The following is a 16895-nucleotide window of genomic DNA, read 5'->3' on the forward strand; positions in this document are numbered from 1 at the left end:
CCAAAAAAAAAAAAAAAAAAAAAAAAAAAAAAAAAAAAAAAAAAAAGAAAATAAAAAGAAAATAAAAAGAAAATGCCCTGAATAAGAAAAACAAGTTTTCATAGGGAGATACATCACACTAACAAGTTGTACATTATTGTGTGGTGTAGCCATGGGTAGCTGAAGTTAAGTAGCTGAAAGACTTGGGATATACTATCACCTGACAGAGAACTGGGGATTTAATCTGCTTTGTGTCTTTTTTTTAACCTCTATTGGTCATAATTTAGGGATTAAATGAAATGATCAATAGAGGTGATCAGTCAGAATACAGACAAAAAAAATTATTCTAAGTTATAGTGCCAAGAAAATTCAAGCCTATTTAATGTTCTGCGTTTTACTCTGTTGTTCTTAAAATGTTTGGGGACTGAGGAGATAGCAGTGATTTTAGTAAAACAGCTAATGCATATACATCTTCAGCCCCTCACAAGCTTTGCCTACCCAGTCACCAATTAGATTGAAAGTGTTGCCCAGAACCAAGAGCAGATATGAAATTACAGAAAGTCTTGTTTGCGGGCTGTAAGTGGCCAATTCCTTTCCCCAGTTACTATTGTCTGCTCCCCTACTCAGGTAAATCCTTTGTTCCTTGAAGTCTTTGTGAAAATCTTTAACACTCATAGAAATCTGCATGCATATATGAATTTGAAGGAGCTTTCTTTTTTATTATTATTTTCTTTTTTAGCTGAACAAGACCAGTGTCTCAGTAGCTTCAGAAAGAAGCAGATTTTCTTGCGAAAGCATTATAGGCAAAATATACAGAGAAAGTAAGGAACTGCCATGCAGGATGAGATTGCAAGTCCTACTCATTCACTCTGCTGTCTCCAAAAATCTCATTGCCATGTCCTGAAGAATATTTAAGAATTCAATAGTATAAAATGAGTACTCAGGATACAAAGTCTTTATTTCTTAGACATTTAGACAAGTGCTAAGATTTTTTAAAAACATTTAGCTGCCTAAAAGAACTTGCAGTTCTTCAGGGAAGAAAACACTGAGTTATTATAGAGTTTTCAACATATTTAACAATTAATTAACATTTATATAAAATACTTTAAAATCTGAAAATAAGAAATACTGAAGAGGTTTGACTTAAGTTTTGTCAGTGGTAGTAGAATGTTCCATTGACTTATGTAGTGGTCAGATAATCAGAGTGATGCAGGACAGACTCAGTCATTTTCTGTGTTAAAAGGAGTAGTGTTAATAATTTGCCATTAAATATATTTGTACCACTTATAAAGTATTGCAGCCCATCTCCATTGCAAGTAAATATCAAAAATAATCGAGCTCCAAATGTGAAATGGGGGGAAACAACTGCCTGTTATTTGTATTTGTATTAGCATCCTATACATTAAGAATTATTTTCAAAGTTAAAAACTCTTTTTATAAGCAATTTAAATTCTGTGTCTACTGTAGAAATTCTATCACTGGGATTCTTTTTAATCTATAGTCCATTTGGGCAATCAATAATGTTTCTAACATTAAAATCTCTGTATTTTCTCAAGATCATGGAAAAATGATTTAATTTTCTTTTAGATAGAAGATTTCTATTTCTTGCCAAATTCTATAACGATTCCATATATTTGAAGCCTGAAAATCTCAAAAGTATTGCATCATACAGTTTGGATGTGTTCCCCTTTTTCTTTAAGGGAGAAAGAAGGATCCAATTTTAAGAAAAGCAACACATTTAGCAAAATAAAAATAGAAACGAAGCCTCATTTTCTTCCTAGTTTTCACTCTCATTATATAGAGTTTGAATGCTTTTCTTTAATAACTTGAATTAATAATTTTGTTTTAATTGAACTTTTAAATGTTGATGTTCAGTCAGTTTATAAAAGCATAAAAACTTTACTTGTTTTTTTAATATTAAATTGCCTGGATTTTAGCTATCCATTTCATTTTATTGTTTACTAGGATTTACATTTTGTGGGAGTTATTTTTGTGAATTGCAATGCTGACATTCTTTATTACTGGACTTCTCTGAATATATATTTTGTCAGAAAAGATGTTAGCAATTGATTAGAAAGTAATTTGTATTTTGCATTTGTTTTCAGATTTGGGCAAGATGACAGAATTTAATAAGCAGTTAGAACTTTTGGCAATCATGAAATTTTCATAGATGTTGTATCTGTTAGAAAACCCCTGATGTACGGAAGTTGCCAAAACTCCACTGTAGCTCATCAATTGCCATCTGTATCAAAACCATGTAAGCGATTTTTCATGGTTACACTTATAATTTGGTTTATTATTAACCAAATAATAGTCTTCATTTTTACATGTTAACTTCTTCTCTCAAACTTGATCTTATCAGCTTCTTAGATACCATTTGAGATACCTCTGAATTCTTAAGTTTAATGAACCACTAGCTGCTTGCAGAATTGGAGCAGGTCTGCGCCTCCACCTGCCTGCTTTCTGCTTGGAAACACTGTTCATGCTTCTAGCAGCACACACTAAAAACACCTAGGAAAGGACAGGGAGGGATACTGCCTTCAGCAATGAAAGTTCTGTGCTGAGAGCTACCCACACAGGGTGACTTTTTTCAAAGAGAAGTCACAGATTGCTTTGAAAGTGATGGAAATGCTTCATTCTCAGAGACCAAGTGATGGAATGAGTAATCATGTTTTCATTTAGCTGGTACAGGATCTGGCACCCAAATACTAGACTTGGACTTGGGATAAAGTTAGTTGCATCTGTAATTTTAATTGGTGAAAGAGGAGGCAAGCACAAGAAACAAAAAATTCCAGGATATCAAGAGGAACTCTCATGCATGCTGGAAGGTAGAAAGAGAATGCTTGCAAAGACTGTGAAAGCCTATTGGTAAGGTGGGCTACCACAACAAACAAAGCAGGACTTTTTATTCCTTCCTTACAAAGATATTATTGCATCTGAGGAATACTTACCATTCTTCATTTAATTTCCTAGTGGAAGCCCCCTGTCAAACATTAAGCACTGACTTAGTCCTTATGCCTACAGTCAGTTAATGTGTAATACATACAGATTTATTTTTTTTTGCCTTTAGGGATCCATGAAAATTCAGTAAGAGCAGACTTCTTGTATCATCAGAGGTGAAGATGACCTCCATTTAATCTGCAGTTCTGCTACAGACTTTTTTTGTAACTCCAGAAAAGTCTTTTTATTTCATATATTCACCTTTTAAAAATTTCATATGTTCACCTAGATAAGGTGGGATGATATATCTTATGTACCAGCCTTTGTCTGCCTTATGTGTTCAGAAAGTAAGTTTTTTTGACCTGTTTTGTTTGAATATGACAAACCTAATTCTTAGCTGATTTTGCCAGTGTTTCAAGGTTGTACTGTGTTAGAAACAGTAGCTTGGACAGAACATTGCATATTTTAGTAGAAACAGAAATGTAAAAATATCTACTTTATTTAATTTTAGCCATTATTAGACAAACAGAAGGGCTGTACTAGATGTGTTGCAACAAATTAGTAAAAATGAAAATAAATGCAAATAACAACAAAATAATTGTTTAGAAATACTTTTCAAAATATGATCAAATTACTTGTCCAATGACATTTCATGCCATTTGATGGGCAACATTTAATGTCCACAGTTATTTTAAAAATTGTGTCAGAACAGTATATGTTCATTTGTGCCAGACCATAATTTTCTGTAGTAATTACAGAGCAAATAGGAAACAAAGGTCTTCCTCTGCAGAGATTACAAGCTAAATTTAGATGCCACATAATCAGTTATATCAGGCAAATGCAGATTTTGGTGTACATTGTGTTCCATCTCTTTTTCTAAACTGAAAGAAACACACATAGAACATGTATTGGAACCTGGCAGTTGCTCTCAGACAATCTAGTTAAACACCCTAGAGTACATTTGACCTATGAATTTTACTTTGGCTGTCCTCAGTTAAATTTATCATGGTTTGAGTTTTGCTTGAGTTGGGAACAAACCAATAACAAAAATAGTGTTTTACATAGCACCAAAGCTTCTTTGCAAATCCAACCTGAGTAAATACTGGTTTACCTTGTGTGACAGAGGTCCTAAGACTTCGGTGGGCGGTTGCACCAGCTCGTGGTTTCATTTTGCAATGTGTGCTAAATCATCATTGTGGTGACTTATGAAGTACTGCATATAATTGAAAGTATTTAATTTTATTACTGTTTTCAGGACCATAAGCATATGAAAATGGTGGCTCTGAGGATTTTGAGTCTGTATTTAGTGGATAGCAATGCTCATAGGATTATGTCAGCTTTTATCATGCCAAAAAGGGAGGGAAGGGGAAATAGCATAAAAATTCAGGAGGTTCACTGCTCATATTTAATCTTTCTTGTCAGCAAGGTTATTGCATGATAAGTGAGACAGTGAACCCTCAGAGAGTGATCTGGACAGTCCTTACCTGAGTAACAGAAGAGTAGTTCTTGAACAGTCTGATACATGGTGAAAAGTGGTGGCATCTGGTCTTGGTGGAACTTAGAATCTGAAATGGAATCTTTAGAGAAGGTTTTATTTCATTATATTTTAATTGGATGGGGACCTCCATGCAGTGCATTAAATGCTTACACCATGAAATATTTCCTGGAAGTATCATACTGTGTTTATGTCTGCTTGATCTTCCTAAGTGTGGAAAAGGGTGCAGTATGCCAGATGAAGAGCATTATATTAGGATGGCAACAGTGATGGTTTAGTCTGTTAATTGGATACCTTTTCTTTTATGTGTTCAATCTGGAGAAGAGAAAGCTCCAGGGAGACCTTATAGAAACCTTCCAGGACTTGAAAGGGGTGTACTTTTTTTTTTAAAAAGGCATGTAATGGTAGGAGAGGAGGTAATGGTTTTAAACTGGAGGAGGGTTAGACATTAGGAACAAATTATTTAGTGTGAAGTTGGTGAGACACTGAGACAGATTTTCCAGGGAAGCCCATTCCCTGAAAGTGTTCAAGGCTAGGCTGGATAGGTCTCTGAGCAACCTGATCTTGTGGAAGGTGTTTCTGCCCATGGCACAGGGGTTGGACTAGATCTTTAAAGGTCTTTTCCAACCCAAACCATTTTATGAATCTGTGATTATGAAACTGGTAATTTGTAAATAAAGCAAAAGTAATGTTATCTATTTCTGTTGTGGAATTTGTGCTCAAAGTTAAATATAAAAATACTTTTTAAAGAAACACTTTTAATACTTTGCTTTGAGATCAATTCTTGCTAATTTGTAAAACTTCTTTGCTTGCAAAGGCAAAAATAAAAGTCAAAGCTATGATGTTTTGATTTGGCCTACCATTTGCTTCTGATGCATATGTGGTTTTCTTTGGTTCACCCACTGAGCTAAGCTCTGTATTGTTGCCAGCACCCCACTTCCTGTGACTGTTGCATAAGTGAGTGAATGGAGCTTTAGAGTCATCTTGCAGCTGACTTCTGGTGAGAGGCACATGCCATAGAAGTGTGACAGTTCAATCACTGTGCAGATTTGGTATCATCAGAAGACATGCAGCAAAAGGTGCACAATAGTCTGTGTTCATAATTCTCAACCATGGAATACCATGGAGTGCAAATGTAGCCCTGCAGATGACCTCAGAGTAAAGACCAACAAATGAGACCCACTCGGTTGCTTATTGACCATTGCACTAAGTGTGCCAGTTTACCCTTGTTGGTGCAGCTTAGTAAGAGTTTCACTGGTACTGATTTGGACCTTTAGAGTCATAGAAAGCAAAAGCTTAGAGGTTTTAGAATATTTTATTCTGACAGCTCTTCTATTATTTAATGTCAAATAACAGAAGGAAGTTCTTGGCTGTTTCTGCTTTGTAAAATGAATCAAAGCTGGTTGTAGTCTTTGAATTTATGGCTTTTGTGGGGAGTGGAGATTCTCCTGAGGAAGTTAGTTTGCTTTGTGAAAAAGAAAATAGAAATATGAGCAGTATGCAAAACTTTGATTCAGTGTCTTGGAGCCTGCTATTCACACATTTGCAGGATTCCTAAGTCTATTTTAATTTCCTAGGAATTTGATAATTTAAGCTCTCCCACAGTCTTCCCTATAGAGTTACATTGGGATCTATTAAATCAAAACCAAAGCAAATCAGTGTAAAGATTAATAAACACGGATATATTTGAAAAGCAAGTCTCCCCCTAAACTCAGTAGTAGTTAGTAAGCTGGTGACATAAAAAATCTATGATAGAAATATATCGTAAATATATGATACAAATATGAATGTATGATGGCAACACAAAGTTACGTGGTGCTAAGAATTCAGAAATTCATTGCCTGTATGCTTCATTAGGTAGGTAATGAATTTCACATATTTCAGAACTTAAACTGCCAGACTTACCATTATGTTTGTGCATCAGGAACTATGGAGGTCTATGGAAGTATTAGTATATGAAAGCTGATGTACTTCAATAATGTTAATAGCATTCTTGTTTATGTTCAAACAAAGTAGAATATAATCTCACTAATTTAATGTGCCCGTTTCTAAATTCAGACACAGACAACTCCTATTTCTTCTGAAAAATAAATAAATAAATAAATAATTTTATTAAATATTTTGTATGTAGGTTGATTATTACAAGTAATGCAAATGCTCTACCACATCATGTGTGCCATGATCTGTTTCCTTTTTCTTTTAGTGAAAAAAACAAACAAACAAAATACAACACAAAAACAAAAACATGAAAACTTAATTTGAGAAGTGATAGATGTTATATATATATAAATAATTTTATTTAAAAATTGCCTAACTAGTGAATGCTTTCTGAAGTATGTGTTTGACAAATAATTGCTCTTGAATGCCCTTCTCAGTGGAAGCTGGTTTTTTCTTGTTATAAGAAACTGGTTTATTTTGATGTGCTACCCCCTTATTCTAGTCTCTAACTCCCACTCCATACAGCAAGGTTTAAAGCATGCTTCACAGTGCTGAAGAATTATTTACTTGGTGCTTAGTAGAAACTACTTGACAGTTTACAGTTCATTCTGTTTGATCTGACACTTCCAAAGGAACACAGTGGCCTTCATTAGTTTGATCATATGGAAAGGATTTTTAGATAAAGTAAAATGGGCTTATGCTAGTGAAACAAACCAAAATTGAATCTTGTTGCAATCATTAGAAATAATCACCCCCCAGAAGTATCAAACTACAAATGAGATTATGAGTATGTGTGTTCTTAAAAAAGACCCATCAAGGTATGAAAGCCCTCAGAGAAAGGATGTTGCCTTCCTTGTCTTCTCAGAGTCTAAGAAAGTCAGTAAAAGATTACTGACATCTGTGATTTTACTGGCATAAATGTCAGGCTTCACATTAAGTTAGATATTCTAAGTTGCCACCCTACCATTAATTTTGGGTTTATTGGCTAAATCCTCTCATCACATTACTGACCATTGAAGGGATGCATAAACTGTCTTAGATTACAAATGATTAGTGTTTTTCCATATTTAGTTAAAGTGTTGCCTTTACTTTCTAAGACCATTGCTTAAGAAGTATAACTTTTCTAAGCATCAGGAAAAGATTAAGAGAAATACTGCTCTAGAAGAACAGATAAAGAAGTACAAATGAAGCATAAATTACTGTCTGAGAAGCCTGGCTCCAACTGTTCTCTTCTGTGTACTCTGTCTTATCCAGCTCCACTCCATAATGATAGCCTACAGGCAGCAACTTAGTAGATGTTAAACTGTTTCTGTATCTCCCTAAGTACTTCAGTGTTTAAGAAAGAAATGTTTTAGCTTATCCTCACTTGACTCTGTATCTACTATCCATATATTCTCCCTAAACTGACCTCTCTCACAATCACAATTGTTCATAAGAACACAGTCATCATCCTTTTGTCGAGGGATGGTGTATGATAGACTTTATTAAAGTGATTCATCTTTGAAGAGTAAGACTTGGGTCAGACACCTACTCTGGAAGGCAGCAGAAGAGAAGGTAGAGCTTTTTCAGCAAGAAATAATTGAGAAATGGAGAACTTTAGTGGAATTCTTTTCCAAGATTAAAAATATGTTAGTTTAGGTTTGTTTGCTTAGAACAATACAATAATGAAAAGCAAGGTAACCACAAGATAAGATAAAGCTTAAATGACATTTTAACTGTGATTCAACTCATGTAGATTCCAGAAAGCTGTATGAAAATTGGAAAGCATCAGCAAGCTTTGTCTGAAGTGCACAGTTGTGCCTTCAGAGTGGTCCTGTAGCCCTATGAAAAACATGTATTTTTTTCTCATAATTTGTTTGTCCCTGTTTGTGAGAAATGTTACTGTTTAGTGGAAGAAAGAGAAAAATGTAAAAAAGGAAGAGTAACATAATAAGCTTCTGTTTAAGTCTGTATTTTCTTGTTTCTCCATCATGTATCTCAGAAAACCTGCTGACTGTTTAGTAAGACACACAACATTTTTAGGATTGGAAAAACTAGAGTTCTATGCCACCACAGAATTTAACTCAACTAAATTTTATATGGATAAATGTATAGATTAATTAAAAGCATATGAAGTAAGATGAAATGCATAAGAATTAGCTACCCAGAACATTCAAAGAAAACTACATTACTGGGCTGCAACTCCAACTGAAATTTATCTAACCTATGGACTATTTGAAGATGAAGCTTAGAAAGCGTACTTATCTTTGAAAGTAACTTTGTACAGGACTTAGACTTAAAACTCTAGGGAGTTGTAGGAGTAATCTCTAGGGAGATGTTGGAATAATTTTCAGGATAGCACGTGTTTGAAAAAACTCTATTATTGACAGCTTTGAAGCTGTGGTACTATGCTTCCAGAGCAACCACTAACAGTGTTGTAATTGGTTTGTTCTTAACCTGTGCCTTGTAAAAAGCTACATTTTGTATGTTTTCAGGATTTTCTAACATTAGAATATCTAGATATTCATTTTAGCTCTGTCTTGCTGTCTTCTACTTGTAGTGCTGGCTGATATATGCATTGTCATATAAATTCATGTACTTGCAGTCTTGTGACTGTGCAAACCACATTCAGACCAGGGCTGCATCCAGTTCTGTAGCAAGTGCAATGAGGTCACCCACCAAGTTCTTAGCTTGTTATACTTAATGTTGGCAACTGAAGTTAAAATTGGCAGATGATGTAAACTGTATTCTTCTTTATGCTTTTATTAGATTTGCCAGTGACAGCCTGCCATTCTGTACAGCCATGGTGTTTAAAGGCTACTCATTACTTTGAATATCTCAGTTACTCTTTTTTTCTTTAAATGCATTTTGTGTATCTTGTTGCTTTAAAGGAGGAGGGGGGGAAAAAGCTTAAGATTGAGATAGTGTGACAAAAATATGAAACTATACCTAAGTAATTTTTCTGAGTTGGCTAGATTTTAAGCTCAATGTATCTTTTCATTATGAACATTGTTGCAAGGTATGAGTAAATTGAAACACTCAAAGATGCATATGAAATTATTTTCATTTTGCAGCTAAAGGATATCACTGCATCTGTAGCTTTCTTTGGTAACATGAATTATAACTGTCCATAATTCTGCTGTTTGCCAGATATATTCTGCAGCAGGTCAGATTACATTATTTCCTCTGGTCTTCAAATCTGTGAACCTACAGTGAAAAAATTACTTTTTAGGAACATGTCAATGTATTGACAATAATGCTTTGTGAAAAGCACTCTTCTTAGCAAAATGAGTGCAGTTCAGGTAATTTGTTGGGCAAGGAAAGAGGATGTTTTCTGTCTCACATTCTGTTGCTATTCATTTACTTGTTCACTTTTTTTTAGGAGTGTGTACTGAATTCAGTGAGGTTAATATTATTGCTTTTTTCTTCTTTCATGGGCTAAATGTAACTTATAGAAACATAAATGTTACTTTTCCTGTAATTAACAGCTTCTTCTCAACCTTCTCTTCTGTTGTTCCCACTGATGTTGTATTATAAAAAGCAGAGAGTAAGCTCTCTCAGTGAAGAGAGTTGCTTTCATCTTATCAATTATATGAATACTTAACAGATAAAAAGAGATTTATTTTTGTTTGTTTTTTTTCTTTCTCTGTTATACCTGGAATATGAAAAAACCAGTATATAAATTTTTGTTAATAAACAAAACTGAATCTTAACCCAGCAGTCTCCTCCACTGAGATTTTCCTTTCCTTGATGTACTAAATCAATGATAATCAGATTGAAAAATAGTTATCTTGTGTTTGATTACTTTAAATGCAGTTTTCTGCTTTCTTATTGCTCCTAATAACTTACTAAACCTGCTGTCAGTTCAGCAGAATTATCTATGGTGATATAATCACTATTGAACAACTAGTGAATGATAGTGATGAATAAAAGAAATGTAATAACAACCTTGAAATTACATACTGGTAGAATCTCACCATGCCTCTAAATTATTCGTTTGAGGGCATTCACTGGTGAATTGGAAGCAGCTGGATCCATACTTTCCAGTAAGCAAGTGCAAAACTTGTGTAAGTGACGTACAATGAGGGCTTCTGCTTGGAGCATTGTGATTAGGAGATGGATGGGGTTTGGATTTCATTTCTGGGAATAACCAGTTATATGTATTTTGTATTTCTGACACTCAGTTTTGCTTTGTTGAATGTTAAATGTTTTCGTGTTTTTCCATTCCAATAAAACTTGTTAATGGCCACATAGAATGGTAAAATTATTTAAAATTATTTATTTTCCTTAAGTCTATAATGGAAACATTGCCCTCTTTTTTTCAGAGTGCCCCTTTGCAGATTGGTTGGTAAATAAATTATATACTGAATAATTAAGAACCCTCTTGAGGTAATGCCAAATATTGTTTGTTACAGTAAAGATATTGTACTGTTGCCAAGTGTAGGGCAACAACAAAACCCGAAACTGGATACAAAGTGGGAGCACCAAACTAAGAAAGAGATTAGACTTTGAAATAGAGGGGCACAGGACTTAGCTGTCATGAACAGTGTAAATTTATGTGCATCAAAAACTACTCAACTATGGGCAAAAAAGTCCTTTGTCATTGTTACTGAATGTTTAAAACTGCTGTGTATCAGTGATATTAATAGTGCATGTGAAGCCACCTTTGGCCTGTCTATCTAGGTGTTTTCAATGTATAGACATCACAAAATGTAGGTGCAATGATACAAAAACAATCAGTCTGATCTCAATAATATGGTACTGTAATTCAGAGTGCAGTAAGGACAATGAGATTACCTTTTCCCAGCAAAGCTTTATTTTTTACCCATATTAAATGTACTTACATAGGATTCAGGTTGTCTTGTAATTCTTGCAGTAGCTTTTGGTCTGCTTTTGGTTTATGTAGATGTTTTGAAGTTATTGGATATTAATTATTGATGGCCTTAAAATCAAGGTAAGAAGTAACGATCAGGTTTTTTTTCAGTTCTTTAAAACTTGGACAAATCCTTTTCTGGAACAATTGCTTCATATGCCTTTGATTCTTATATTTTTTCTAGTTTTTGAGCTCTATTTCTTATTTCTAGGATTGTCTTCCTGCTTCCAGGTAAGGGTGATTGGAAGAAATTGATTTTCACAGTGCTGAATCCCAAATAATCATTGCAACCTCAAGGATTTTAGAAAGTCCTGACAGCAGAAATTGAAATCCCAAGGCTAGAGGATGAGTGTTAGCCTGAAAGAACTTTATTTTTACGGACATTCCTCATTGCTATCTTATAAAACCTGTTCCTGCTCCTAACCAGCCAGTGAAAGCCTTTCTGTTTCAGTGTCCTTGCACAAAGCCTCCATGATGTTCAGAATACTTTAGAAATTTTCTTCTGCTGTCCAACAAAATAATTTAATCACATTTTTCTGATTCTTCTCATTTGCAGTAACACGTTAGCTGAAGGTGAGGGAGTTGCTGAAATCAGTTCTAACAAAATATACACTCAGATTGGATTTTCTCAGCTTCTCTGTCTGGCATAAGTTTCTAAATGTTGTTCACCTTTTTTTTTGGTGGGAAACATCCCACTAAAGAGTATCCGCAGGACCAAATACATCCTTAAGAGACACTGATTTACCCTTTGCTTTTCAGTACATTTTGGAAGTGAACTCTCATATTTTAAGCTTTAGAGACTTGTGGGAGATTTTTGTTTTTCAAAAACTAATCAATAGAATGCATTCAGATAGGAACATTATTTAGAAGATGTAAATTTATGGTAATGAAGGGATTTTTATGTTACCTAAACTAAATAATGATGTCATAATTATAAAGGCCTCTCTAATAAATTATCCCTACATATTTTGTCTTATATAGTACTGCACTCTTTGGCATAATTTAGCTCAGAAAGGTCAGATTAATTAAGTAGATGTCATGGAGTGTTTATCCCCAATTGAAATACTTTGTTGAGTGGCTTTTGTCACTCACTGGTTCAATAAAACATTTTTTTTATTGTTGTTTATTTGGCTTCCCTAGTAACTTCATGAACTCTTCAATTCCAAGCTGTAATAAAGCAAAACGATAATGCATGTTATTTTTCAAGTGTCCATGTCAGAAGCTTTTCTTTTCCCTTTTTAAGGGAGAGCACCCAAATATTTTCACAAGGAAATGTGTTTTATAGAGTTGGCTCTTGTGTATTCATAGTCACTTGTGTGATTGGGCTCCTGAGATGTTCTGAATACAGCTTTCATTATACAACCTCATTTTCCTCTTGGGTGGGAGAATTGGCCGTCACAGAATCCCAGGATTGTGGTATGTGATGAAAAACTCAGTCTTGCTGAGAAAAACACAGTCCCTAGAGGATTGCTAGATACAAGCCTCATTAGACATTATGGAAGAGATCCATCTATGAATATCTTTTTTTTTTTTAATAAGAAATATTAGCATTTCTTTTTAAAAGCAGCTCTTATGAAGGATCTATATAGTTGTAGACCCAGTTTTCTTTTGAAGCAGTTCTGCAATGCAGTTTTCATTAATGTCTTTATCTCCTTCCCCCACCTTCCCCCACAACCCGAGAAGAAAAAAAAAAAAAAGTTCACATCAACAAAGAAACTTAAAATAAAATGAATTGGATTTTTTCAGATTTGTTCATTAGCAGCTGGCATAAACAAGCAATTATAGTTTTGTCAGATACATATCGAAATCTCCAGTTAGTCAGGAAGCAGAAGATAACATATGGAGTATCTCAGTATCTAAGAGGAAAGGAGCTGAAATGGTTATTTACAAGAAATAGATGGCAGCCATTGTCTGTGTGTCACTAAGGAAAGTGTTTGGGCAGTCTTTGTCCCCTAGAGCTCCAGCACAACCCTTGAACCACCTTCTACAGCCATAGCACAAGCAGCTGAAGAGCACTTCTGTTATTCACTCTTCCTATAGGTCACAATCTCTTTGTTGCTTCTAGTGTACCCTAAAATTTATACAGGCACAGAAACGAGTGTTGTTTTATGACCTTTGTATACAGCTTTCTAAAAATTAAGGGTTAGATTGGCTTTATATTAATTTGGGCCTTAGGCTTTGTCTTTCCTTGTTCTGTTTCATCGGTTTAGTTTGTATTTTCTTTGACTTGACTATGCCGTGTGCTTCTCACAGTTTTTCTCTGTAGCCTTGGGCAGGGGATGCTCAAAGGTAGTCTTCTTTTACTCTAAACTTCAGCTGAGTCCATGAAAGATCTTTATCCCTTTTTCTGGAAGAAGGAAAAGCACTGATAGGTAGAAGTCTATTTTCCCTGCTGACACATTTCTTGTCCCTTTAGCCATTAGCCTGCACCATTCTGGATTCAACCTTGCAGTCAGACATGCAATATTTGAATTTCCACTCAATAATTTAAATCATTTTCTGAGTACCATAGGAATCTCTATTGCCCTCCCTGGAAGGCCTGCGAATTTTCAGCATAGTGTGGCAGTCTTTAAGTAATTATTGAGAACATAGTTTGTGCTGACTAACCTCAGGGAATTAAAGAAAACATACAACCAAGTGCTTCTTTCTTCATGCAGTGCACAGATTCTATTTTTTTTGTGGAGTTTTGGTTTTTTTTGTTTGCTTTTGGGTTTTTTGGTCAAACTTCATCTGCTTGGACCTGTGATTCTGTGACTAGGTCTGCTGATGGTTTTATGCTACTATGAGTGAGTCTGATGTTGGATGCTAGCTGTAACTTTTTATCAGTTTTTAAATTATTATTAAGTTCCCAGGGATCACATTTCTTTCAGATAGTGGATTAAGCTAATCATTATTTTATAATTAGCATGAACATATAAGAAAGTTTTTTTAGCTTTTGCAGTCTATAACCTTTGCCTTAATGAAGTAAGAAAGTATAGTCATTAATTCTGTCTTGCAATAAATCTTTAATTTACTGAAGTCTCTAAAGAACTTCTTCAGAAAATATTAAACCTTGTGTTGGTTTGGTAAGAATGAAAGATTATTGCTGATGCTTTTCTCAAATGTGATCCTGTTTCATAATGCTTTTTGGGGCATGAACCTGGCATTTCAGGCTGTTAATGCATCAAAATACATGCTGTGTATCATAATGTCATACTATGAGACCAGAACAGTTTATCTGTTCCTCTTTGTTCAACTAAACTTAGTTGCAATTGCAGCTTAAAAGTTCAAGAGCTCTCCAATATGGTCAGATTTAGAAAGATTTAAATATTATTTTTTGCTAAAAAAAAAAATAAATATATATATATATATAAATGTTACTCAGTTTTTGTTTTTCCTTTGTATTTCCCCAGTTGAAAAGATACAGAGCCAATGGGATGAAGTGCACGGACACCTCCAAAGCCGGAGACAGCAGCTTCATGAGATGTTAAAGGATTCAACTCAGTGGCTAGAAGCTAAACAAGAAGCTGAGCAGGTTCTTGAACAAGCAAAAGCTAAGCTTGAGTCATGGAAAGAAATTTCCTACACCGTAGAAGCTCTGAAAAAGCAGAACACTGAGCTCAAGGTCACTACTGAGAATGATAAAATTTCTGCTTGAGTTAATTAGATTGTTAAAGAAAATATCCTCTAGCTATTGGGTGGTGCATACTGAGAACAACTCCTTTATCCCTTATTTCCCAGGAAAAAAAAAAAAATAAAAAAAAAATCAAAAATCAGTTAATTCACAAAGTCTAAAATATGTACCGCATAATCCTTGAATGAAATTGGTGAGTCACAACAAATAGCTCACTGGTCTTGCAGGAAGAATGCCTATCTTTTCAGCAAAAGTATTTCTTGTGTCTCCGGTACAGCAGCCTCAGCTGCACTGGTACTGCAGACTGGGAAATCCTGTAGTTATGGTCTATCTGCACTGATAATGAAGCTGTATAGGTTGTCTTGAAGTAGTTAAGAAAAGAAAAGGGAAAAAAACCCAACATGCCACCACAACAAACTGTATGGAAATATTTTGAAAATCAAACTTTTTAGATTTGCCATAAAATAATCTCACTGGATTCATCCTTGGCAGGGTTATTAATTGCAAAAAAATGAAATGGCCATTCTTGTGATTTTAGCAACATATGATCCCATTCTACATGCTAGAATCTACACCTCACTTGGCTTACATGGCTGAGTTATACCTCCAGTAGCAATGTAAATATGACCTAACTTGCATCAGTTTTAAAGTTTATTGTTATGGAAATAGTAATACTTTGGTGACATTCTTCATGAATAAATTTCAGTAACAGCTGTTTCAGATTAATAATATCTCATTTTCTGGTTGGGGAGAAACAAGATTGAAACCAACCGATTGATCAACCTCCTAAAATAAGTCCTGCCTCCACGTTAATGGAACATTAATGTTTAGTTATCTGTGAGTCTGATATGTTCTTCTCTCCTGCCCAACTTGTACCACTCAGCTGTTTGGTTAGTTTGTCGGCTTAGAACACACTTATTTGTGCAGCTGAATGTTAGCAAACTGCTGTGAAGAATAGTGAGATGAGTCCTTATCAATGGGTTTTGCTGCCAGAGAAAGTATGTGTGTAACTGCATACTTGGTCTTCAGCTATCATCTCCATTAGCAGTTACAATTTATTTTCTGATATTTAGAAGTAGATACAAAATCAGCTGGGTTTTTGCCTGCTATTTTTGCTCAAAAACCAATTCTGTGCAAATGCAGTCTAATCTCAATGTGTTAGTGTCTTATGGCTCAAACACAAATGACTTAACTAGAAAAATAATTTAAATCATAGTTTTAGAAATGGATTTTATGTCCACTTTTTATAAGAATATATGAAATTTAGATTAGGTTCATCTGAGAGTGTATTCTTTTTGATAATATGGGTTTTTTGGATCAACAGTCTCCAAGGAGAAGAATAACAATATTGTTTCCTTCTCTTCTATCCCCCAAGTTATAGAGAAAGTATACTAGTATACCTAGGTATGGAATGTATCTCTATGTATAAATAGAGTTTCTGAAAGGATACCTACAGATTCTTTTCACTCCTTTAAAAAATATTAAGCACTTAGGTTTTCAGTGTTTTCAGAGATTCCCATTCCAGTTTGGATTAAACTAATATTTCGGTGTCACAGCTAGTCCATCTAATTTGCTGTGCCCTTATAATGATAGGAGTGTCAGCAAACTCCACTGTTTACTTTCACTTATTTGGTTTTGCCTAGCCTTTCTCCCATGCAGAGGTGTTTGTGTTATTTTCTTTTTCCTTTTTTTTTTTTTTTCTTTTCTTTCTTTTGTGGCAGCCTTCCTAGAGGAATTATCTTTGTCTGCTAGTAATTCCTAATGTGTCAAATCCCTCATGAAAACTTCTCAGATGTGACAGCATCAGCTGTTATGTTCATGCTTGAGATAAAGGGTCATGAATTCTAAGGAAAATGGAACACTGTTTTTGATTTAGCAGCTTTATATTTCTTCTGTATATCTCTACTGAAGGACCTAGAAATACATCGAGTCTTTAAAAGAAATGCTTTCTGGGCTTCTGTGTCAGACATATATTTTGATGTTGTCCCCTGAATATGTAGAGTTTCTATGCTGTCTTTTGGCTTGCTCTTACACTGAAAAAAATAAAGCTGTCACATCTATTCATTTGTGCTGAGGGA

The 16895-nt window shown here is 34.6% G+C and overlaps 1 protein-coding gene across 1 annotated transcript in view; it reads left to right on the plus strand.

The window, feature by feature from the left end:
- Positions 1 to 16895, plus strand: part of DMD (dystrophin) — a 909379-nt gene that overhangs the window by 629099 nt on the left and 263385 nt on the right. Inside the window, exon 52 of the mRNA XM_010004489.1 lies at positions 14597 to 14808. Within this exon, the coding sequence (XP_010002791.1) occupies positions 14597 to 14808 (212 nt within the window). The remainder of the gene's footprint in view (positions 1 to 14596; positions 14809 to 16895) is intronic.

Source organism: Chaetura pelagica, unplaced genomic scaffold, assembly GCF_000747805.2.
Source record: "Chaetura pelagica isolate M959 unplaced genomic scaffold, ChaPel_1.0 scaffold308, whole genome shotgun sequence".
In the NCBI taxonomy this organism is placed as follows: Eukaryota; Metazoa; Chordata; class Aves; order Apodiformes; family Apodidae; genus Chaetura; species Chaetura pelagica.